At 38.1% G+C, this 25,237-nt stretch overlaps 1 protein-coding gene and 1 long non-coding RNA gene across 3 annotated transcripts; one reads left to right on the top strand and one right to left on the bottom strand.

Moving 5' to 3' along the window:
* Positions 1-6,623: 6,623 nt before the first annotated feature.
* Positions 6,624-8,601, top strand: LOC145034743 (uncharacterized). The gene is made up of 3 exons (XR_013678199.1): positions 6,624-7,062; positions 7,276-7,342; positions 8,395-8,601. It is a non-coding gene; the product is annotated as an uncharacterized LOC145034743 (long non-coding RNA).
* Positions 8,602-9,668: 1,067 nt separating this feature from the next.
* On the bottom strand, positions 9,669-12,489 carry LOC145034744 (diaminopimelate decarboxylase 1, chloroplastic-like). 2 transcript variants are annotated; one of them, XR_013678200.1, is made up of 9 exons: positions 11,952-12,489; positions 11,692-11,866; positions 11,454-11,603; positions 11,215-11,376; positions 10,932-11,117; positions 10,618-10,740; positions 10,428-10,517; positions 10,065-10,231; positions 9,669-9,807 (listed from the first exon to the last, which is right to left on the bottom strand). XR_013678200.1 is itself a non-coding variant. In XM_078983249.1 (8 exons), exons 1-8 carry the CDS (start codon positions 12,425-12,427, stop codon positions 10,151-10,153), a joined length of 1,443 nt encoding a protein of 480 aa, XP_078839375.1. In that variant the 5' UTR covers positions 12,428-12,489; the 3' UTR covers positions 9,881-10,150. The 2 variants fall into 2 exon arrangements, 1 of the variants encoding a protein (XP_078839375.1); XM_078983249.1 differs by lacking the exon at positions 9,669-9,807 and having other exon boundaries at positions 9,881-10,231.
* Positions 12,490-25,237: the final 12,748 nt, after the last annotated feature.

The raw sequence follows: 25,237 nt of genomic DNA on the forward strand, positions 1-25,237 counted from the left end.
CAACTTTCTAAAGTTTCTGAATCCTTTTGTCTGAATTCCTTCAGTTCAACGAGACACTGCTTCACAGAGTTGATCTTCATCTTTTCACTTCCTTGATATTTTTCTTTTAGAGTATTCCAGATCTCTTTAGCTGTTTTACAACTACGAATGTAATTGTAAACCACAGGAGGTAGAGCACCTCTTAGTTCTCTCATGCATCTCTTTTCATTTTTCTTCAATCGATTGCGTTGTTCTTCAACTTCAGTAGATGCAGCAGATGTCCAATTGGTTGAACATTAGCAGGAGCTAGTACTGTTCCATCAATACACTTCCAAAGTTCTTCATCAATTCCATTTAAGTAATCTTCCATTCTATCAGCCCACTGATCATAGTATTCTGGAATTAACATCGGAATTTTGGTTGATGAACCAAGCAAGTGAGAGAAAGAAGTCATTGAATTCATGTTAAAGTTCGCCATTGATGAACACATAAAATATCTGAAAACTTGAAAACTTGATGAATTTCAGAATTTATCAAACGAATTGATCACAAATCACTAATCGATTACTCGAATTAACAATTCAAATGCAGAATCAATTCAAATCTGAAGATCAAAAGTGATTTTCAAAATCAAAAATGCGCGGAAAATTTTGAGTAATATCCGTAACTCAAAAAGCAAATGATTCTTATATGAAAATCAGATCTAAGCAGTTTGAATCCTGCTTTGATACCAATTGATGAGAATTGTTATCGAGAATTTATAACAGAAATGATAGATTTGTATGAATTAAGATGAAGAACACAAAGAGTAAATATTAATCAGATCTTATATTGATAAAGTCTGATTACAGAGTTAAGCAGAAGTGAGTTCAAGCATTCGTACTACAACTTCTAGCCTAAGTCCCTATTTATAGGGAAACGTCAAAAAGTATACTAAGTCTATACATTTTATCTTTGCATAAAAATGACTTAGTAAAATAACATAAAATGCGAAACTATACAAAACACTCTATTCGACTTTTACAATATACATCAACAGAATTATGTTCAATCGATCTATTCCACAAAGTAAAGATCATAGACAAACATAGTGTGCATACTTGGTGTATGGCGTGACTAGTGTTCAGGAAAAAATAGTGTACATGCTTGGAGCTTGGGACAACCATTGTTTTCATTCAAGTATAAAGTTGATAATTTGAAACAGTATGCAATGAATAATGTGTAATCAATATGGTGATAAATAAAAGGTATTCTATTTATATTCATAAGTTCTGAGACCATATTGGATTCGATTATTCTTGTGTTTCACTTTGCATGTTTTGACTTCCAGGATAGCTAGGTTATTCTTTCCGAATGACTAAGTTATTTAAACTCTCCACAGTCAGTCATATGTTGGAAGTAGGTATGAATTAAGACTGTCAAGAATCGGGTTTGTAGATGTCTAAGATGTTAGACATAGTAAGAGTTGCTACAACATTCATGAGTACTCATAAGTTCTGAGTATTGGATTAAACCCACATTCATTTGACTCACTTCATGGATTTTATAACGAGTGATCATGAGATGATAATATCTTATATTCTTCAAACCTAGAGATATGAGTTGTTGACTATGAGTTGGTTACACATTGATTGTACGAAAACGCATTGGTAACTCGATGTTATAAAACGTGCATTGTGTATGATTCAACAAGTAGTAGAACAAGCATGAGAGTTGAAGTTTATCTATGCCTTTTACCGTTGAAGGGATAAAAGTGATATATGTGGGCCCCTCGATGATTTAGTGATGACACCCCAAAGTGCTTGGCCAAGCCTGGACTGATTTGATTTGTTTAATTAGTCGGTCATCATAAATTGTAAATCCGGAAACAACAAATGGACAGAGAGAATGATTATAATCCATGTCTCAGCCCATGTGATATCTAGAATGGAGGAATATATGATCACTTATCTAATGGACGCGTCATTGATTTGTTAAAAGTTAGGCAGCAGATTTTAAGAGCTACGATTGTTGGTCAGGTTGGAGTTGTACTTGCAATAATAGTTATTAGACTTATCCAAGCGGAAGACTGTTGGATTGGTGTCTAAGTCTATAACTATAATTGGTATATACTTGACCCAACCCGGCATGGTCCATCTGGGTTGCCTGGCATCGGAACATTTGGGTAGACCTTTTGTGAGAAGAGGATATTTGTGAAATATTAATATATTATAAGTTCTAATATATTAATATGAAATAATATTGTTTAATTATATTGATCAAGAATTCATTTGGAATTAATTTATTAATCAAAAGAGACTAATTAAATATATGAGGATTGATTGTGTAAATCATTCATTCTTATATATATGGGCTTATGATCCATGATTCCTTATGTTGGGTTTAACCCATGTGGTGACCCATGGATACTCCATGGAGGTTAAAACCCATGGAGCATAAGGAATGGGTAAAGTCGTGAGTTACATGGTGTAACCCTAATAGCCACACTATATAAAGACCTTATTGGTTGGTGAAAATTGGCACTAATGTATACACAACAGGGCAATCCGATTTCTAGAGTCCATGTATCTCTTCTCATGGTTATTCCAAATGTTGGTGATATTGTGTGAGCCATTTGAGGTGTCACACTTGGGGCACTAGGCTCTTGAGCTCAATGGAATCAAGCTACATAAAAAAGGTATGTATTCCATCTAGTTCTGTTATACTAGTACTTATGATTGTATGCTAGTTAGGGTAATACCTTGGAAACTTCAAGTTTGCATGTATAATAGAAAAAACATAGATCCAATGTATTTAGGGTAGCATGTACACCATATGAGTGTTAGAATGCTCAAAACCCAACAGTTTTCATGTTTAGCTTATATGTTGGTATGTATGGTTTGATTGGTAGTTAGTGAAGACCATGTAGGGGTTCCCATGGCAGTGAGCTAAGACCCTGGAGGGTTTCCAGGGAACCTAGTGTAAGACCTTGGAGGGTATCTAGGGCTTCCCTATATGTTTATATGCATGGCTGATGTAGTTGATATGATTGATGTGAGTATATGAATAAGACCTCTGAGGGTTTCCATGACATCTTTATATGCGTATATGCATGTTTATGCGATTGTTACAGTTTATGTAGCTGTTATAGCTGATAAGGATTATGTGGTTATGTGGATTGTGTGGGGTATGCTCTGGGGAACTCACTAAGCTTCGTGCTTATAGTTTTGTTTATGGTTTCAGGTATCATGGTTTTGGAAAAGAAGGGCTCGGATTGATCACAGTGCACACACCTATGATTTCCGCAATGAATGATTTTGGGATAAACTCTAATATATATTTTACTTAATGATGATTTGAAATGTTTGAAATAAATGGTATCAATGTTTTAGCTATACTAAAAATAAAATTTTTACCCTTGATTTTTGGGTCGTTACAAAAAAGCTTAGGTTTGGTGTTGGGCTTTATTAAGTCATGCTAGGTCATAAAGTCAGGAACTTTATGACTTTAGACATTCATTAGGCTTTAACTTGAGGATTTGGTCTTTTGGCCTTAAAGGAATAAGACCTAAAAATGGAGTTAAGGTTTGAGCATCGTACGATAGGCGTATTGAGGTGGTACACAGGAAGTATGCACCGATGTGCCTTAATGGGCCTTTTAGGGTTTTCGGCCGTCAGTTGTTGGGTCGGATGTGGGAAGGGTAAAATAGTCTTTTACCCATAGATATGATAGAGTATGAATTGGACTTTAGACTATGGAAATTTCCTTAATTATTGATTAGGGATAATTTGGATGTGTTCAGTGTGAAGTGCTGGGAAGCAGCACTGAATGTGATTTGTTATCTTTAGACTGAGGTGACTTTCCTTCACTGTACTCGTGGGTCAAAGGCACCAATTCCGGTTAAAAGATATCGAAGGGGGGTGAAATAGACCCAACTATGCGTTAACTGTTATGTATGTATGATATGGGGTATTTTGGGAAAGCTCACTAAACTTTGTGTTTACAGTTTTCAGTTTATGTTTCAGGTATTTCTAGCTCAAAAGGGAAGGGTCTGACTTGATCGCACAACAATCGCCCATGTTTTCTGCATTAAGTGATTTTGAAATTTTGTACTCTAATGTTATTTCACTATGATACACTTTTAGTTGTTTTGACATGTTTGTTGGATGTTTTGAAATGAAATAAAAATAACATTTTTGTCTGAAATTTTGGGATATTACAATAAGTCAACATTTATCTCCAAAAATCATTCTAGTCAATAACGAGCTTTGAGGGCAATCCAAAATGATTTTGCTTTTAATTCAAGTATATACCAATTTAAGGGCATGAACTTCTTACTTGCATACACGACTCATAAAATGGTTGCTTAATTGGTATTTGTTATTGGATGTGTTTTGTTGGGAAAAGTGGGTTAACATTTGAAATGTTATTTTCTATGTTAAAACCCATGTACTCACGAGACAATTTTATCTCACTAGAGCTGATAATGGTCGACCTGAATTGGGTTCGGGTTGAACCCATTTATTAAATGAGTTGAAGAACTCAATCTAATTTAACATGTTTACTTAAACGAGTTGAGATTTAAAACCCAACCTATTAGATATATGAGTTGGCGCCAGGTTGACTCGTTTATCTATTTTGATCTAATTCGTGGTTGAGCCGCATGAGGTGTGATTGAGAAGTGATTTTCACAATGTAGTGTTATTAACACCATGCTTAAATATATGAATTACATTTATATTTTTTAAAACATAAATAGTAATATAACATTATAACTAAAGTGATATATATATATATATATATATATATATATATATATATATAAGGGATAATGATTTAAAAGGGTAACGAACTTTCGATTTTTATCACATTTAGTCACTAAACTTTTTTTCGTTATCTATTTGTCATTGAACTATTAAAATTGTTCACATTTTACCCTTATGACCGGCTGTTACCGGTCATAAGGGTAAAATGTTAACAGTTTCAATAGTTTAGTGGCAAATAGATAACGAAAAAAAGTTTAGTGACTAAATGTGAACAAAATCGAAAGTTTGTTTCCCTCTAAAAAGTTCAATGACTAAATGTGAACAAATTTCCTATTGTATTATGTTTTAGCAAAATTATTTATTTTTGTTTAATTGTAGCAACATTTGTTGATAAATAAATCTATGAAATAAAAAAACAAAATGCAACATCCGGATTTCCAGGTATCATAATTTAAGTATTTTTCTTTTGAGTTAAGAAGAGAGACTCGGCGAGTTGACGCCTCAACTCGTCGAGTAAGGTCGCGACTGATGACTCGGATTAATGAATGGACTCGACAAGTCGGTGAGGCGACTCGACGAGTCTGCGCTGTCGGCAGAAACCCTAAATCTTTGGGCCCGAGCCATATTTAAAGGCACTTATGGCCTTCAATTGCCACTACCTTTCCCATAAGTGAGAACCCTAGCGAGCTTGAGTGTGTAGAGTGAGAGGAAGAGCTATCTTGAGCTTTTTGGTGTGATAGATCTGGACCCTTCTAGGTTCAGAGAGCCAAGAATATAAAGCTTTAGTAGAGTAAACCTTGGGGTTCGAAGTTAGGAAGCATTTATGGGATTTTTATGGTAGATATGGTTACTTTCATCTTACACATAGATATGAAGTATTTTATATAAATTACGTGCTATGTGTGCATATTATTTGAATACTTGCTGTCCATGTTGGATGAATGATTTTATACATGTTTTAAAAGATTTAAACGGTATATTTATTTTATATCTACAAATATGTTGCGGATGAAACATGGGTAGATGAAATAGTTGGTGTGTGATGAAATAAAATGATTAGAGATATGTGATGATAGAAAGGTGATGATAATTAGGTATATAGATGATGATGAATATGTGATGTAGGATGAAAGGAGATACCATAACCTTAACCAGCAATGTGGCGATGTAGTTATCTACCAAAGTATAGATGGCGATCACGGACTATTCTAGACAACACAATGGAAACATCAGCATGCCCATAACCTGTAGGTGATGAATTACGAGTTCAGGTGATGTTGTAACTACGTATTCATGCGATGATACTCTAACCCCTTACTATGAATTACGAGTTCAGACGATGTTGTAACTACATATTCATGGGATGTCACAAATTTCGCATGCCAAACCAATGGTCATAATTCACATCAGTGAGAATGGTTCATTTTTTTGTAAAACCAAAATCAGATTGGAAATTTTGATTTTTTATTTTGGAAAATGTCAAACCATTGGTTTTGTATTTCGGTTTTGGTTTTTTGTTTTTTTTAAATATATTTTCAGGGTTTTGTTTTTTTGTTTTTTTGTTTTTTTTCTATTTCATAGATTTCTTCATCAACAAATGTTGCTACAATTTAATAAAAATAAATAATTTGCTAAAACATAATACAAGAGGAAGTTTGTTCACATTTAGTCATTGAACTTTTTAGAGGGAAACAAACTTTCAATTTTGTTCATATTTTTTCGTTATATAGAATTAGGTTCAAATGTTTTTAGCAACTATTGTGTGCCTAAATGCACCAATAAGAATTCAAGAAAAATAAATAAATCATTAATGTAAAAAAAGGGTAGATGGGTCATTTTGTTTTTATAAACTAAAAATAAATTCTTATATATTTGGTATATCCCTTAAATCACGTCTACTACTGTTTTGCTTATTTAAAATCATCATATCCACAACCCTAAATGCACAAAGAGGGGACGCGTCTTCTTCAACAGATCGGGAATAAGGAACGATCGAATGGGAGCAGTCAAAAATCAAGGGCACTAGTGAGGGTCAAATAGATTTGTAGGGTGGGCTGAGAAAGGGACTTCGGTCCTCATCATCGTCTTCATCAAATCGAGAAGGCATCAAACAATTCAGGGAAGTCGAATGGTGGTCCCTTAAATCACGTGTGCAGTTTTTTTTATAAACCTTATCATTTTCAAGTCTCCAAATAATTAACCCTATGCCGTCGTCGACATTTTCTTCATCATCTTCATATACTACATGCAACACAGTCATCATCTTCACGGCATATGATTGATTTTTCTACAAAGATTAGTAACGAGACACATGGCACACACCATCGATCAGATCCGGGTAACTTTTCTTTTTTGTTAAAAAATGTCATATTTAGATAGTAAGTTCTTTAGTTATGTAGAATTGAAAATATTCCAACTTGCTGTCTTAGTGAACTGTTGGTGGAATTGAAAATATTCCGATTTGCACACCAATTGTTTGTTAAAATGTCTCAGTGAACTTCAGTTACTTATTCCAAAATTTGTTCTTTCTTGCTTAATGAGTCACTTTCAGTTAGAAGGAAGCATAGAAAAAGATGTTAGTTCGTATGGTTCCAGCTCTTGTATCAGGGCCTTATAATGTAAGTAACATTCTTTATTCATGTGTTCAAGTTGATGAGTTTCAATTTCTTTTATGTGGATGCTCTTCTTTCTTACAAAATAATGTTTTCAAATCTTATATGAAAACCACGTTTCTATGCTTTAATGGGTCTGCCATATATTTTGTTTTTCTTTCGGTTACGGAATACAATTCTAGGTTGTTTGTGCCTTTTTATTTTTCATCAACACAAATTAATTTACTCTTTGAACCTTGTGGTATGCATTCTAAATCATGTTGCTGGAAATTATGTTTATATGTAAACTATTGCAAGTAAATCAAATATGGTTTTTGGCTTGTTCGATGATAATGTCTAACAAGTGTTTGTTGAAATGTCTGAAAGAGTATTTAAAGAATTTAACCTTGTGGCATGCATTCTGTCGGAATTACTAGCTGTAAATATAATACCTTTGAATGTATTCTATATATTCTATCAGAATTTATTCTATCATAATAAAATCGATGTATTCTGTCAGAATGTATTATAATACCTTTGAATGTATTCTATATATATTCTATCAGAATTTATTCTATCATTTTATGACCCCAGTTGCGAAGTTGGGTATAAACTGTCAAAAATGCGAAACTACAGGTATTCGTTTTTACAATTTCTGCATGTTCTTCAAACTTGCGAAGTTGGGCTATTTGAGTTATTTCTTGAAAAGAACAGGACCAAATGCGAAACTTTTGTTTTCTTCATTGAACGAGTGCTTCGCATATTCACTTCGCATATTCACTCTTCACATGTGACTTCGCATTTTTAACCCCAATCAACCAAATGCGAACTGAATTTCAACCTTAATCACATTCGCATTCTTAATCCAATTAATCCAAATGCGAAATTAGTTTTGAAACCCAGATGCGAACTCAATTTATTTTGATCTCATATGCGAAAATAATTGAGACCAAGATGCGAATGGATAATTGAGCATTATATCATATTCTATGTATTCTATCAGAATATATTAAGTGATAGTTAATTGTAAGTAACATGTTTTTTTTAACAATTATTAGTTTTTGTTGTATTTGTGATAGGAATGACTGGAAGAAGGCGTTGAAGACCTTGATATTCTTTTAGAATATGTATAATTATATTAAAATGTATAAAGATTTTAGTCTATAAGAATATGTATGAATTTGTATTTAAGTTTGGATGTATAAGAATATATTAGAATGTTGTTATTTTTCAACATTCGATCCAAAAATTTTGTTTTTCTTCAATAATATTATATTAGAATAAAATTCTGAAAGAGCATCATTCTAACAAAATAATATTCAATTAGAATAAAATTCTGAAAGAGCATCATTCTAACAAATAATATTCTGACAGAATAAAATCGGTAAACATTTGAAATTGAATTAATTAAAAAATTCAGATTTTTTTTAAATTAGGAAAATTAATCATCCCTAAAAATCCGAAAATTTCCTTTTATAAATGTAGTTAATTGTCTAAAATACCCTTTTGCTTAAAATTGTGTGATTATATGCTACATGTTACCCCAATGTAATATCATACACCCTCAAATCATGTTCATTGATTAATTTCATCCATTGGTCCAGATTTGTGCATTTTGTCACACAATACTCAGTAAAAACAAAACAACCTAAGCCTATATATATATATATATATATATATATATATATATATATATATATATATATATATATATATATATATATATATATATATATATACACAATTAAAATACATATGACTTATGAACGGTAACATGTTTAGAGTTCTGTCTGATACTGCTTTTGTCTTTGGCTTTCACGATAACTTCCCGGTTTATCTTTATTTGGCCTATCAAATTTTAATATCTCATGATAGACCATTGTATTTTTAATTAACACTCATGAATTACATAACAAAATAGCATCCATTAATATATACAAAACAACTATTTTTAATTTATGAAGTTTCCAACGATGGAGTAATCTGTTTTATGGTCAAAAGCATTTGTTACAACGATAAACAAATAAAAGTTTAATGACATAAATTAAGTAGTAGCACAAAATATCATTTATACCTAAGGGGCTGTTTGTTAGAATCTGAATTATTATCTGAATTATTAAGATCTGAATTTTTAACATGCTGTTTGGTTGGAACTTCTTAATTTTTGTGCTAAACTATAAAATGACCATTTTACCCTTATGTATTAATTTTTGTTGAATTCAATGTTCTGTTTTATAAATAAATAGCCAAATCAACTTCTTAAATAATTATAAAAATAAATATAAACACCATATAAAATCCAAATTAAACATAAAATATAAACACCATATAAAAATAAATATAAACACCATAATTATAAAAATAAAAACATTTTATTTAGATTTCAGTTTATTAGTCCGCAGATGTTAAAAAACAAACGGTCTTCTTTTTCCAAACTGCAGACGTTTGGTCCACCTCTTCTATTGCAGAGATCTACTGATGTGGTCCACAGACTGCAGACATTTTGTCACAAAAAAAAAACAAACAACACCTAAGTCTACAACAAAAAACATTTTAAGGATCATATAAAATCTAAAAATTAATTATACTTATAAATATAAACTTATACTTAAAATTCACATCAAATACCATGTTGATAATACGATAACATGTGAATTCAGACTCCAACTTAAAAACCCACAAGTGAATTACACTACAACTTCAAAACATCGCAAAAAAAAAAAAAAAAAAAAAAGGAATTCGACATTACCAGAACTTGAAACCTTAAAATTCATGAATCCGAGATACAAAAACAGAGTAAAAGATGAAGGCCTTCCATCAAAGTTAGATTAAGATCTAGAGTCCCTCAAAGTATCTCATATGATCTTCAAATGTCTCCCCATGCCTAATTTTCGCCACAGATCCATCTTCATCAACCTTCATTAACAACATTCACAAAAAATCAATTCATGTTGACTTTCAATAGTCAAATTGTGCATTGTTCAAATCCAAAATTCTCATCTTTATCCCTTCCTTCCATCAAACAAATAGATGCAAACTCTAGGTGAAAAATAAACAATTACAAATTAAAATATGGTGTTTGACTTGAAAAGTCAAAGATGAAAAAACATACCCAATACTCAGGTGGACGCATCTTGAGGTTGTAAGTTGATGCCATGCTCATGCAGTATGCACCTGCATCATGAACTACAAGCCCAGAACCCTGTAAACATCAAATTCTCATCATTAATCATTATTATACAGAAAATCAAAATGCTAAAAAAAAAATTATATTAATAAAGAACAACGGAGGTAGAATGTACACTGGCAGGAGAAGGAAGGTCCCTGTCCTTCCCCAAGAAATCAGCTGACTCGCAAACGGGGCCCACCACATCAAAGGTTGAAACCGCAGAATCAGGTGATGGAGGTGAAACCAATTCTATGTGCTACATTTATATTAAATTTAAAACTAAAATCAATATTCTAAAAAACGTTAAGCACTTAATATATATTTTTTTTTTTAATGGAACTGGACAAGTTGATTTAATGGATTAAGCCAAAAAAAGAAATGGCTTAATGCATTAAGACACCAACCATTTACGAATATTTCCTTATTATACAAATGAGAAAATCTTACTTGATAAGCATCATATAGACTAGGGCGAATAAGTTCAGCCATGCTTCCATCAATCACAATAAAGTTCTTTGTGCCATTTGTTTTCACACCCGTGACACGATTCACAAGACAACAAGTATTTGCAATTAGCGACCTCCCAGGTTCAATTATCAGATTAAGATTTCGCGACAAAACCAACTCCCTAACCTTAACCAAATCAAACATAAAAACAATATAAACGATTTCATATCAATTATTTAAATTATATAAAATATATATATATATATGTATATGTAACGCTTACTGTGTCAATGAGATCCCTGGGTGTAGGAAGAACAGTACCAGTATGATAATAATCAATCCCAAGACCACCTCCGATATTTAAATAATTAATATCAAATCCTTGAGCTCGAATTTCGTCTATAAACTTCACCATAATTGATGCAGCATCTCTGAAAATGTCAACCTAAAAAAACGGTCAAAGTCAAACCATGGTCAGCACAAAAGGGTAGATGATAATATGATGTTTTACATTTACAATACCTTGGTGATGGTGGATCCAAGATGGCAATGAGCGCCAACTAGCGTAAGTTCATCGGGGTATGACTTCACAGCATCTAGAAACCATTGTAATTTCTCGTTTCTTATACCGAATTTGGAGTTTTTGTTTCCAGTTGCAACATAAGGATGGACCTATTTGAAATCGATTGTAGATATTGAGTTATTGGTGTTATAGAGATGAAAGATTTTTGAATTCGATGTGAGAAAGGGAATCACAAACCTGAGGGTCGACATCTGGATTGATTCTAAGCAATACATTAACCTTCTTCCCTGCGATTCTTGCAGCAGAAACAATGTTATCCAAATCGAATTCACTGTCAATGTTGACAAATACGCCTTCTTGAGCAGCAAGAACAAGATCATCCAAAAGCTTCCCGTTTCCATTAAAAATGCATCTATTATTCGCATCAAACCACACACAAATCGAATCAATTTTCGCCAAATAGTTATTACTAGTTCATGAAACTGAAAAATAAGTACCTGGTAGGATCAAAACCAGCACGAATGGCTAATCTGAGTTCATTTCCACTAACCAATACAGCCCCACAACCCAAATTCTTCAAATGTTGTAAAATCAAGAAGTTGTTATTGGCTTTAATTGCATATCCGATAATCGAATTCAGTCCCTCCAAAGCTTCCTTATAAGCCTCGACGTTTCTAGTTATCTGAGGTTTACTGTAGAGATAAAAGGGCCTTCTTTCAACGGCCTCCATGACTTCTTGAACTTTAAGACCCTCACAATACAAATAGCCATCGTCTTTCTTGGTGAAGCAATGTTGAAATTTCTGAGTTGCTGGAGGTTTTTGTGATATGACAGCTCGGATAGCGAGCGTTTTGGAACCGGGTTTATAAGAAATTAAGGTTTTGGGAGTGATCGGCTTTGAAGATTGATTTAGGGTTTTGGCGAAAGAGAGTGATTGAAATTGAAGGTGGGAAGAAGAGGCCGCCGCCGCCATTGGTGAGGGGAAAGTAGTGCAGTGTTTCCTCTCCAAATAGGAGCAAGGGTTTTTACGAGTTAGGTTGCTTTAAAACGTTTGTATCATTTAATAATAACACGTGTTGTTGGTAACCCTTTGATTGTTTTCTAGTATTATTTTTCTTATGTGATATAAATAGTAATAAATTTTTGAAAGCCGAGAATTTTTGGGTTGAACATCAAGAAAACACAGATTTTTTAGGACTCCTGTGATGGTAGGAAGTTTCGTGTCGATTTATTTCCAACGGATATAGGGAGACCTTTTTTAGGAGTGAAGCTCCTTGGAGGACTGTTAGCAGAGACGCAGCGTTTATTAGCGGGTTGGCCATGAAGAGAACGGACAATGATGTTGATTTGATGGGCCTTCTTCCACAACTATGTGACCCACAGAGTGAGCTCATTTTGCTTCGATCATATATGGGCATTGCAAAACTTTTCTTTGGTTTAAGGACATGTCATTCAGTACACATAGAAGAGGCAGCTTTGTTCTTTGACAAAGGATTGCGTAGGTCTGTCGAAGATATGATGGTATGTGGAGGCCCCTTCTTTGGAGACATTCACGGGCGTCTGGCTTCCTTACCTATTCGTTTCAGTGGTTTGGGTTTGTACTCGGCATATGAGGTTTCCTCCTATGCATTTGTAGCCGCGAGGGCCCAAACTTAGGCATTACAAGACCACATCTTACGTTACAGTGGCATATGTGGTATGGACTCAGATTACCTATGTGTTATGACTCGTCTTCGCGATACGATTTCGGGATTCGACTGTAGCAATTTCACTAATAAGGACACCCCCCCCCCCCCTAAATCCCAAAAAACATTGACGTGTACCCTTTTTAGCAAAATCGTCAAAGATGTGGAAGTCGAAGTCGACATGACTATTAGATAGAAAACAGTATTTGAGTGTCTGCGGGCTTCTCATGCTCAGGTTTTTCTGTTAACTATCCATATTAATGGCCTTGGTCAATATATGTCTCCTGTGGAGTACCGAACTATCCTTCATTACCACATCATGATTCCTTTATTCTCAATTGACAAGATATGTCCAGTTTGTCGCAAGGCATGCTTGGATACCTTTGGGGAACATACGGTTCATTGTAGAGAGCTCCCTGGTTTCAAGTATAGACATGATGTCATCAGGGATGTTCTCGTTGATGCTTGTCGGCATGCTGGTATTTCTGCGAAAAAAGAAGCGCCAATGAACTTTTTGACGAACTCGCAGGATGGAAGGTCCACACTTCGATCGACTGACATTTTGGTCTTTGGATGGGTAGGAGGGAAGCACGTGTGTGTGGATCCTACTGGGGTCTCTCCTCTCGTTGGTTTGAGGAGCGGGGGGTTTCACAACAGGGCATGCCACTTTGAAAGTCGTTGTGTGCAAAGTGGCAAAGCACGAAAACGCATGTATAGAAAATCTGTAACACTCTAAAATTTCAAGCCAATTTAAACTTTTCAAAAACATCCCAATTTCATTAAGTTATTACAAAAAGGTTTTCAATACATTTATTATCAGAGTATGCCCAGATCCATAACATAAAACATAAACATGAGGAGCGGTATGATCACGCCTTCGCCTTGCCACGGTCTCCGGAAATACCTGAAAAAAATTAAACCACAACTGTAAGCCCGAAAGCTTAGTGAGATACCCCTAAAATACCAACCACATATACCACGCATAACATTGTTGGATTAGTGTCTAAGTCCATAACTATTTTGGTATGTACTTGACCCGATGGTGCATGGTCCTTTTGGGTTGCCTTCACCAAAGCAACTTGATTGGAGAAATGAATAAAGAGAGAGAGGATAATATGATTTATTAATATGTTATAAGAATAATATATTAAAGGAGAAATCATATTTGTTTAATTAATATTGGTCAATAATTAATTAAGAATTAGTTTTGTGATCAAATGTAATTAATTAAACTAGAGGGGCTGATTTGTAATTATGTGATAGTTACAAAATAAGGTAAGGATTATCTTATTTATATGGTGGATGAATTTAAGGTTGGAAAGCCTTAGAATTCGAGTATGATAAGGATTCAAGGATTATCTTATTGGTTGCTTAATGGATAATCAACTAGATAAGGATAATGACTGAAACCCTATCTCTACACCTATATAAACACCCCTAGGGCCATGAATTCGTGTATCCCTTTCCAAGAGGTCCTAGATACAAATTCTAACCTCTCACTTCTTTCTTTATACCTTCTCCATTTGCTTATGGTGTTTGTGAACCATTAGAGGAGTGACACTTGTGACTCTAAGCATTCCAAAGTCAATACAAGGAGATTTGGGATTGTTATTGCTACATAACAATCAAGGTAACACTATAAACTTATTCTCATGTTAATATGATTATATGTATGCTAGAATTAGGGTTTATAGTCTTGGATTCAAAGCATGTACAATAGAGAAACCTAGATCCAAGCATTAGGGTTTGTATGAGCACATAGGATGTCTTATGACCAAAACCCATCAAACATAACATAACCAAACAGAACAGCCATGCACTTCGGGTCTACTGTGTGACTGGTCCGCCGCACCGGCCCTTCAGTCCACCTGGTCCACCCTCCGAGTCTAGCCATATCCTTCGAGTCTGCAGTGTGGTTGGTCCGCCCGCACCGGGCTTTCAACCCACCTGGTCCACTCTCTAAGTCTATAGTATGACTGGTCCGCCCACATCGGGCATTCAGTCAGCCTGGTCCACTCTCTGAGCCTCGGCACGTCTGGTCTGCCCTCGTGGGGCCTACAGCCTATCCGGACCGCTCGCTGGGCCTTCAGAACAACCGGTCCGCCCTGGGTATGTTGGCCTATAGCACAAAGCAGGACCCGCCTCAATCCAACCCCAATTAAACAACCATGTGCACATAAACATACAATCATATAACAATTCACATCCAATCAAACCGATATAGCAGATCACATAACATAACATACTCTAAACAGAATACCGACCTAACCGGTCACCAGCATAGCATCATCTTATATACCAGGATACTGACCTTAACCAGGTCTCTAACATATACCATCCTAACTACCAGGATGCAAACATAGCAAAGCAACAACATAACATGATACCCGGATTAAAATCCGATAAAGGGTCGGCCTTGGTACCTTAGACCCTATCGATATAGTGAGGATAACTCACCTTGCAACTGCTGACTGAAAAGATAAGATCACGCTGCTCCAACCTCCGACACGAACTCCACCCCTAATAATTCCAAAAGACTGAACCCAATAAATACCAAAAATTACCAAAATGCCCTTGGAAGTCAACTGGCCAACTCTTGGTCAAAGTCAAAGTCCTTAGTCAAAGTCAAACTTCATGACTGACCCTACTCGCCGAGTCAGCCCGCTGACTCGCCGAGTCCCTCAACTCTGAAAATCCCATCTCAACTCACTGAGTCATCCCTTGACTCACCGATTCTTAGCTTAACCAGAAAAGGCTAGGACCTCAAGACCAGACTCGCCGAGTCCAAGGCTATCTTCAACCAACTCGCCGAGTTGTTCTTCCAACTCGTCGAGTTCCTGCCCACGTTCATGCAACTCGCCAAGTACACCTTTGTGACTCGCCGAGTACCCCTAGATCGTAATCCATATAGAAGCTTTCCAGGCCATGCAGATGATCCAAACCATAGATCTACCCTTATACAACCCATCCATCACGTAAAGTGGCAAACTTTACGTGAATCCAAAGAGATCTAAGCATATAACACTCTAGGGTTAGGGTTTGGGACAATATGACTTCACCAATCACTCAAGAACAGGGACTTTAATGCACTCTAGACCTTCTCCATTCCAGATCTGAGGTAGCAACCCCAGATCTAACCTCCAAACTCAAAATATCACAAGCTATTCTTTCCAAATACTCCAAAACGATGAATCTAGATGAATAACAGCCCAAGCAATGAAATAATACCTCAAAAGGAAGCTCCAATAAAAGAGAAATCCGAATCCTAGCAAAGCCCCTTGCTCCAAGCCTCCTAACTCTTCAAGATCTCTTCCAAAATCTCTTCTCCAAGGTTCAAATGCTCTCAAATTACTCACAAACGTGCATTAGGGTTTTCTGGACTTCAAGAGTGGGTAAAGAGGCTGGGGAGAGGGTATAATGTCCTTTATATAGGGCTCATCCTCCAACATTAGGGTTTTCTCCACACAGCACCAACTCGCCGAGTCCACCCATGAGACTCGCCGAGTTGGTCACTTATCACTCGACCTGAATGCGACTCAACTCGACGAGTCTAACCATGGACTCGCAGAGTTTCTCTTCCACATTTACATTTTGAACCCTGAACTTGCACTCCTGAACTCGGGATGTTACAATTCTCCCCCACTTAAATTAGGCTTCATCCTCGAAGCCTATGGTGACACAATTCCAGAACTACTCTCGCAATGCCCCTCATGGCATTAACCAGACCAGGTTCCTCAAAACACAACCATCGAAACCCAAAATCCAACTTTCTTCTTGCGGCGTCCCGACCACCGCTTCAAGCCGGCTACCGGCCTCATCCTCTGATAACCACACTTATCAACCGAGTACCACTCCATGATACTTCACTCGCTCTAAATCACAACAATCACTTGGCTCATACGAGCTAGAAATACCCTGAACCATCGGAATCCCGATCTGAGTCCAACTTTATCCACTCCATGCTGACAGGATGACACATCCCTCAGTCTCAGAGCAACTCCCATGAGTTCTCCTCCGCAATTTCATACCCACACTGAACTAGTTCTAGCATCCTCGGGTTGGGAAAACCCGATACACTGACGACACCTCCAAACATCCCCCGGGATGAATTTCCACTACATACATAATTCCTTGACCAAAATCAAACTGGAAATCCAAGATTCCATCCCCGCACCCCTTTCGAGCCCCTTTGGCCCTATACCCGCGGAATTCCTTCAGCGATCACAGCAGACATCCAACCCGGATGTGATTCTATACCACCAGCGCAAACACACTACTCAACAACCATGATTGGAACATCTCAATCATACCTCCACGCTGCTGCTTTCACTTCCGTGAACTTACACTCCCTCTCTGAGCTACATACCTTTCCTTTTCCTTATCCAAGGAAATCTACTTGGACGCCTTGTCACTACGACAAATGTCACAGTGGTCGCCCAACGCTACACCATTCCCTTATAGCCAACCGCTATCCCATGCACCTTGCATACTCTGAATCTGCTTGCAAGGACTCTCGAGTCCAGGCACTACCATCCACTAATCCTAATCAATATCCGGGACCAGACCTTCCGATGCTATCACATCGCAACATACTCATCCTATTTCCACATACAGATCCATCAACACATGCAGAGTCTTTAGCATGACTGGACCGCCTTACCAGACCTTTAGCCAATCTGGACCACTCTCAGAACCTTCCGCATGCCTGGACCGCCCTCTAGGGCCTTCAGCCTGACCGGACCATTCTCCGAGCCTTCGGCCTGACTGGTACGCCCACAGGTCTTCAGTCTCCCCCGACCGCTCAGACTATCGTATCTCATCCCGAACTATCCTTCCCGGCTCTCTTCCATACACATTGTTCTAGCCCTCTAGGGGTTCCGAACTCTAACTCCTTACTACATACTCAATCCCGGCCAGATCCTAGGCCTTTCACCATCAATCGCCCTTTTCAAAACCCTTGGTCTGTATCCCGCCCTGCTTGCATGTCATTTGCTCAAACCAGTCTACGCTATTGGCTGACATAACCGCTGCTGAATCCCAGACAGCTAATCAACCTCTCATGCTTGTCGATCTTCTGGAGAATTTTCCAATTCTCCCCACTTAGAGCTCTGACTATCAGCCACCAGTTGCCATAACCGACCTCCCTTAACGTACTTACATAGCATATTCCCTTACACGCGAACATATCCCCACTAGAACGAACAACCTTCACAAAATCCTATATCAATACCAATCATCTCGGAGATGAAAGAAGTCCGACCTTCAGCTAACCATTCTTCAGACCACATGTGCTACCCGACATTCTAACCAAGAACATGATTCCCCACTGATAAACCCTATGAATGATAACCAACGAAACTCCTAATACCAAGACCCTTAACCATACCATAACCCTCGAGGAACAACAATTACAATACCAAAATCACCGAGGCTAGAAGATATACAATACTCCATAATAATCACAAGATAAACAAATATCAAAAAGGAAACATACCCGCAGTTGCATCCGACACTGCCTTGACCTCCTATGCGGTAAGCTGAAAAGCACGACCCTGAGCCCTTGGGGGCTCTGCTCCACCCTGACCTCCACCCGTAATCCTCAATGTGGCCGGTGCTGGAGCCTGCACCAGTCCTGCAGTAAGTTGTGGACAGTTGGCCCTTATGTGACCAACCTGATGGCACTGATAACAAATTCTCATATCCTGAACTGGGGCTGACTGACGACAATCCCTCGCATAATGCCCCTCTCTCCCGCACTTACGGCACACACTTCCATACCTACAAACTCCGGTGTGACCCTTCCCGCACTTCCCACAAGTGCGGCTGCCCTGACTGCCCAAACTAAAATCAACGATCTTGGACCGTTTCGATGCTGGTTGCGACTGTGTCGGGGCCAGCCTCTGCTCCCTCAACTGTAGCTTAATCTCCAACTCACGCCGCCTAGCGGCTTCCTGCAACTCCAACAATGTCTCGCACCTCTGCGTAGACACAAACTGCCTGATATCCTTCTTCAGCATGCTAAGATATCGGGACATCTGGGCCTGCTCAGAAGCAAACTCAAGGCAAAACATCGCCCTCTGAACATCCTGGTGATCTCCGTCACCGACTCGGAATCCTACTTCAGCTCTAGGAACTCCTGGGCTAATCTCTCCCTCTCAACTCATGGAACATAGCGAGTACTGAACATTTCTCTAAACTGATCCCAAGAAACCACAGTTCGTTGCGCATCAGAATACGATCTTGTGGTCAATCTCCACCAATCCTTCGCCCCGAGCCTCAAAAGGTTTAGAGCACACCTCACCCTCTGATTAGGAGGGCATGAACACGTAAATAAACACCCCTCAACGTCTGACAACCATCTTATAGCCACAATCGGGTCCTGGACTCCATCGAAGGTAGGGGGCTTCGTATTAACGAAGTCCCGATACTGAAAACCTCTACCGGCTCCTCCCCCTGCCGCTGCTACAGCCGTTGTAGCTGCCGCGACAGCCGTCTCTGTAAGAGTTGTATAACGCTCATCAAAATACTCGACCATGGCAGTGTTGATCGAACCAAACAGTTCCGGCAACTCGGCCCAGAACATAGCAGCAACCTTATCATGCAGGATCTTGCGAATCCTAGCATCCAACTCGTCTGTGCTCATCTGACCAATAACTTCGGGTGGTGCTGACCCACCTTGACTGCCCTCTCCTGCTCCCGATCCCGATCCTGATCCACTCCCATCATGCCTCGTAACCACCATACTGAAAAATACCGCAAACATCAGATACCTCCCACTAACCCGGGAACTGACTCTTAACACCGCCCTAGGGGTTGTGACTTCCTTGGTATGCATATGGGTCATGTGCTCTCAGTAGTACGAGCCCATACTACCTTCCACACCTACCTATATTTATACCAAGTATCATAACAAAACCAAATAGAAGAACAGGCATACCAAGCAATCAACCCTCACTCCTAGAGTAATCACTAGAAATCTCGTACAGAAAGAAACCCTAGGCTAGCAAGCATCACAAATCAGGCCATACTATCATGCAATTCCTGGAGATCCCTATCCTAGTACTAGTATGTTGTTCTATCATATCACATAATCAAATAACTTGTATGATATTTTGGGGCTACTTACTGGCTCCGGCTGATTGTACCTCCACGTCCTCCTTCATTCATTTTTTTTAAAACCATTTTAAATTCTCTTTTGAAAACTCTCCTTGATTTGAGACGGGATTCACACGAATGTTCCTCCAATTCACTCAAACCAAGGCTCTGATAGCAACTTGTAACACTCTAAAAATTCAAGCCAATTTAAACTTTTCAAAAACATCCCAATTTCATTAAGTTATTACAAAAAGGTTTTTAATACATTTATTATCAGAGTATGCCCAGAACCATAACATAAAACATAAACATGAGGAGCGGTACGATCACGCCTTCGCCTTGCCACGGTCTCCGGAAATACCTGAAAAACATTAAACCACAACTGTAAGCTCGAAAGCTTAGTGAGATACCCCCAAAATACCAACCACATATACCACGCATAACATATCATAACCGAACAGAACAACCATGCACTTCGGGTCTACTGTGTGACTGGTCCGCCGCACCGGCCCTTCAGTCCACCTGGTCCACCCTCCGAGTCTAGCCATATCCTTCGAGTCTGCAATGTGGTTGGTCCGCCCGCACCGGGCCTTACGATCAACTATTCCAGGTAAACTGAGAAAAATGACTTAAAAAGTATTATATTTCTTACTTTGTACAAATTTAATCCTTAACATTTTTTTGCACATTTAGCCCTTAATATTTTTTTATTGCAAAATAAATCATTGTTGTTTTTGTATACATTCAATATTTATGACTGATTTCTTTAGCTTTTTTTTTTACAATCATTAATGAGATATTTAGGGTTATTGATGTTTATGTCCAGCGCGACATGGGCTGGTTGGTTGCTTAGATCTTGTAGTTTGACTTAGGTTTTTGTATACATTCAATATTTACTAGTTCGTGAAACTGAAAAAGAAGTACCTTGTAGGATCAAAACCAGCACGAATGGACAATCTGAGCTCATTTCCACTAACCAAAACAACTCCACAACCCAAATTCTTCAAATGTTGTAAAATCAATAAGTTGTTATTGGCTTTAATTGCATATCCGATAATCGAATTCAGTCCCTCCAAAGCATCTTTATAAGCCTCAACGTTTCTAGTTATCTAAGGTTTACTGTAGAGATAAAAGGGCCTTCTTTCAACGGCCTCCATGACTTCTTGAACTTTAAGACCCTCGCAATACAAATAGCCATCATCTTTCTTGGTGAAGCAATGTTGAAATTTCTGAGTTGCTGGAGGTTTTTGTGATATGACAGCTCAGATAGCGAGTGTTTTGGAACCGGGTTTATAAGAAATTAAGGTTTTGGGAGTGATCGGCTTTGAATATTGATTTAGGGTTTTGGCGAAAGAGAGTGATTGAAATTGAAGGTGGGAAGAAGAGGCCGACACCGCCATTGGTGAGGGGAAAGTAGTGCAGTGTTACTTTCCTCTCCAAATAGGAGCAAGGGTTTTACGAGTTAGGTTGCTTTAAAATGTTTGTATCATTTCATAATAACACGTGTTGGTGACCCTTTTGATAGTTTTCTAGTATTATTTTTCTTATGTGATACGAATCATACGATCAATTTTTTTAAGTGATACATAAATAGTAAATAAAATTTTGAAAACGGTGATTTTTTGGGTTGAACATCAAGAAAACGGATATTTTTTGGCCCTCATGTGATGGTAGGAAGTTTCATGCTGATTTATTTCCAACGGATATAGGGAGACCTTCTTTAGGGATGAAGCTCCTTGGGGGGAGGGGGAGGCTATAAGCATACAAACTCTGCTTACCTCATGAGCTTAGTAACATCCATCCCGTCTTCCACATCTCGAATCTTAAGAAGTGTTTATCCGATGAGACCCTTATGATTCCTCTCGATGAGATTGAAATCAACGAGAACCTCAACTTCGTAGAAGAACCAATCGAAATCATGGATCCGAATGTCAAACAAACAAAACAAAGTCACATCCCGATAGTGAAGGTTCGTTGGAATGCCAAGCGGGGACCAGAATTCACTTGGGAGAGTGAGGATTCAAAGAAACAGAAGTACCCCCATCTTTTTCCTCCATGATTTGTATCTCTATTCTTGAATTTCGGGATGAAATTCCCTCTAACGAGGGGATGATGTGACAACCCGGAACTTGTATCTTGTACAATTGGTCAGTTCTATCAATGTTAAACTCGATTCTTCCACCTTTTGACACCGTTTAAGGCTTTGATAAAGTATTCTAAGCCTATTACAATCAAAGTTTGGGTTCTAAGTCGAGTTATTCCAAGTCACAGCACAACATTCAAGCCATAGACCCTTATGGGAGGAATGTACGGCCGTACACATGGGTGTGCGGCCGCACACCCACCCCACAACCGCACACTCGGGGTGGTGAGTCACCCACCCCTATAAATATGAGGATACCTCCTCTCTTTCATCCTGTTCTTCTTTTGGCTGCACTCTACCACTTTCTCTCTCTAGAATCTTTATCAAAGAACCCTCTAAAGGCTTCAAAAATGTAAGTGATTCATCCCCTATCTTGTTATACTGGAAAAATCCCGTGATTCTTCATAGCCACAATGGGGTCCTGGACTCCATCGAAGGTAGGGGGCTTCGTATTAACGAAGTCCCGATACTGAAAACCTCTACCGGCTCCTCCCCCTGCCGCTGCTACAGCCGTTGTAGCTGTCGCGGCAGCCGTCTCTGTAAGAGTTGTATAGCGCTCATCAAAATACTCGACCATGGCAGTGTTGATCGAACCAAACAGTTCCGGCAACTCGGCCCTGAACATAGCAGCAACCTTATCATGCAGGATCTTGCGAATCCTAGCATCCAACTCGTCTGTGCTCATCTGACCAATAACTTCGGGTGGTGCTGACCCACCTTGACCGCCCTCTCCTGCTCCCGATCCTGATCCGGATCCACTCCCATCATGCCTCGTAACCACCATACTGAAAAATACCGCAAACATCACATACCTCCCACTAACCCGGGAACTGACTCTCAACACCGCCCTAGGGGTTGTGACTTCCTTGGTATGCATATGGGTCATGTGCTCTCAGTAGTACGAGCCCATACTACCTTCCACACCTACCTATATTTATACCAAGTATCATAACAAAACCAAATAGAAGAACAGGCATACCAAGCAATCAACCCTCACTCCTAGAGTAATCACTGGAAATCTCGTACAGAAAGAAACCCTAGGCTAGCAAGCATCACAAATCAGGCCATACTATCATGCAATTCCTGGAGATCCCTATCCTAGTACTAGTATGTTGTTCTATCATATCACATAATCAAATAACTTGTATGATATTTTGGGGCTACTTACTGGCTCCGGCTGATCGTACCTCCGCGTCCTCCTTCATTCATTTTTTTTAAAACCATTTTAAATTCTCTTTTTTGAAAACTCTCCTTGATTTGAGACTGGATTCACACGAATGTTTCTCCAATTCACTCAAACCAAGGCTCTGATAGCAACTTGTAACACTCTAAAAATTCAAGCCAATTTAAACTTTTCAAAAACATCCCAATTTCATTAAGTTATTACAAAAAGGTTTTTAATACATTTATTATCAGAGTATGCCCATAACCATAACATAAAACATAAACATGAGGAGCGGTACGATCACGCCTTCGCCTTGCCACGGTCTCCGGAAATACCTGAAAAACATTAAACCACAACTGTAAGCTCGAAAGCTTAGTGAGATACCCCCAAAATACCAACCACATATACCACGCATAACATATCATAACCGAACAGAACAGCCATGCACTTCGGGTCTACTGTGTGACTGGTCCGCCGCACCGGCCCTTCAGTCCACCTGGTCCACCCTCCGAGTCTAGCCATATCCTTCGAGTCTGCAATGTGGTTGGTCCGCCCGCACCGGGCCTTACGATCAACTATTCCAGGTAAACTGAGAAAAATGACTTAAAAAGTATTATATTTCTTACTTTGTACAAATTTAATCCTTAACATTTTTTTGCACATTTAGCCCTTAATATTTTTTTATTGCAAAATAAATCATTGTTGTTTTTGTATACATTCAATATTTATGACTGATTTCTTTAGCTTTTTTTTACAATCATTAATGAGATATTTAGGGTTATTGATGTTTATGTCCAGCGCGACATGGGCTGGTTGGTTGCTTAGATCTTGTAGTTTGACTTAGGTTTTTGTATACATTCAATATTTACTAGTTCGTGAAACTGAAAAAGAAGTACCTTGTAGGATCAAAACCAGCACGAATGGACAATCTGAGCTCATTTCCACTAACCAAAACAGCTCCACAACCCAAATTCTTCAAATGTTGTAAAATCAATAAGTTGTTATTGGCTTTAATTGCATATCCGATAATCGAATTCAGTCCCTCCAAAGCATCTTTATAAGCCTCAATGTTTCTAGTTATCTAAGGTTTACTGTAGAGATAAAAGTGCCTTCTTTCAACGGCCTCCATGACTTCTTGAACTTTAAGACCCTCGCAATACAAATAGCCATTGTCTTTCTTGGTGAAGCAATGTTGAAATTTCTGAGTTGCTGGAGGTTTTTGTGATGTGACAGCTCGGATAGCGAGTGTTTTGGAACCGGGTTTATAAGAAATTAAGGTTTTGGGAGTGATCGGCTTTGAATATTGATTTAGGGTTTTGGCGAAAGAGAGTGATTGAAATTGAAGGTGGGAAGTGATGGGTTTTGGTCATAAGACATCCTATGTGCTCATATAAACCCTAATGCTTGGATCTAGGTTTCTCTATTGTACATGCTTTGAATCCAAGACTATAAACCCTAATTCTAGCATATATATAATCATATGAACATGAGAATAAGTTTATAGTGTTACCTTGATTGTTATGTAGCAATAACAATCCCAAATCTCCTTGTATTGACTTTGGAATGCTTAGAGTCACAAGTGTCACTCCTCTAATGGCTCACAAACACCATAAGCAAGAGGATGAAGAGGAGAGAGGTTGGAGGCTGCCAAAAACGTGTGTAAACCCTTACAAGAACCTTAGCCACGTTTTTGAG

This window comes from Lactuca saligna, chromosome 3 (assembly GCF_052625555.1).
Source record: "Lactuca saligna cultivar CGN05327 chromosome 3, ASM5262555v1, whole genome shotgun sequence".
NCBI classification, from domain to species: Eukaryota; Viridiplantae; Streptophyta; class Magnoliopsida; order Asterales; family Asteraceae; genus Lactuca; species Lactuca saligna.

What these genes read in the sequence shown, in the direction of transcription:
- LOC145034744 (XM_078983249.1), bottom strand. Translation starts at nt 12,427, where the DNA reads ATGGCGGCGGCGGCCTCTTCTTCCCACCTTCAATTTCAATCACTCTCT. An exon ending in GCTGGTTTTGATCCTACCAG is followed by an intron (nt 11,867 to 11,951) that starts GTACTTATTTTT and finishes TGCGAATAATAG; the next exon opens with ATGCATTTTTAATGGAAACG. An exon ending in CCAGGGATCTCATTGACACA is followed by an intron (nt 11,118 to 11,214) that starts GTAAGCGTTACA and finishes GATTTGGTTAAG; the next exon opens with GTTAGGGAGTTGGTTTTGTC.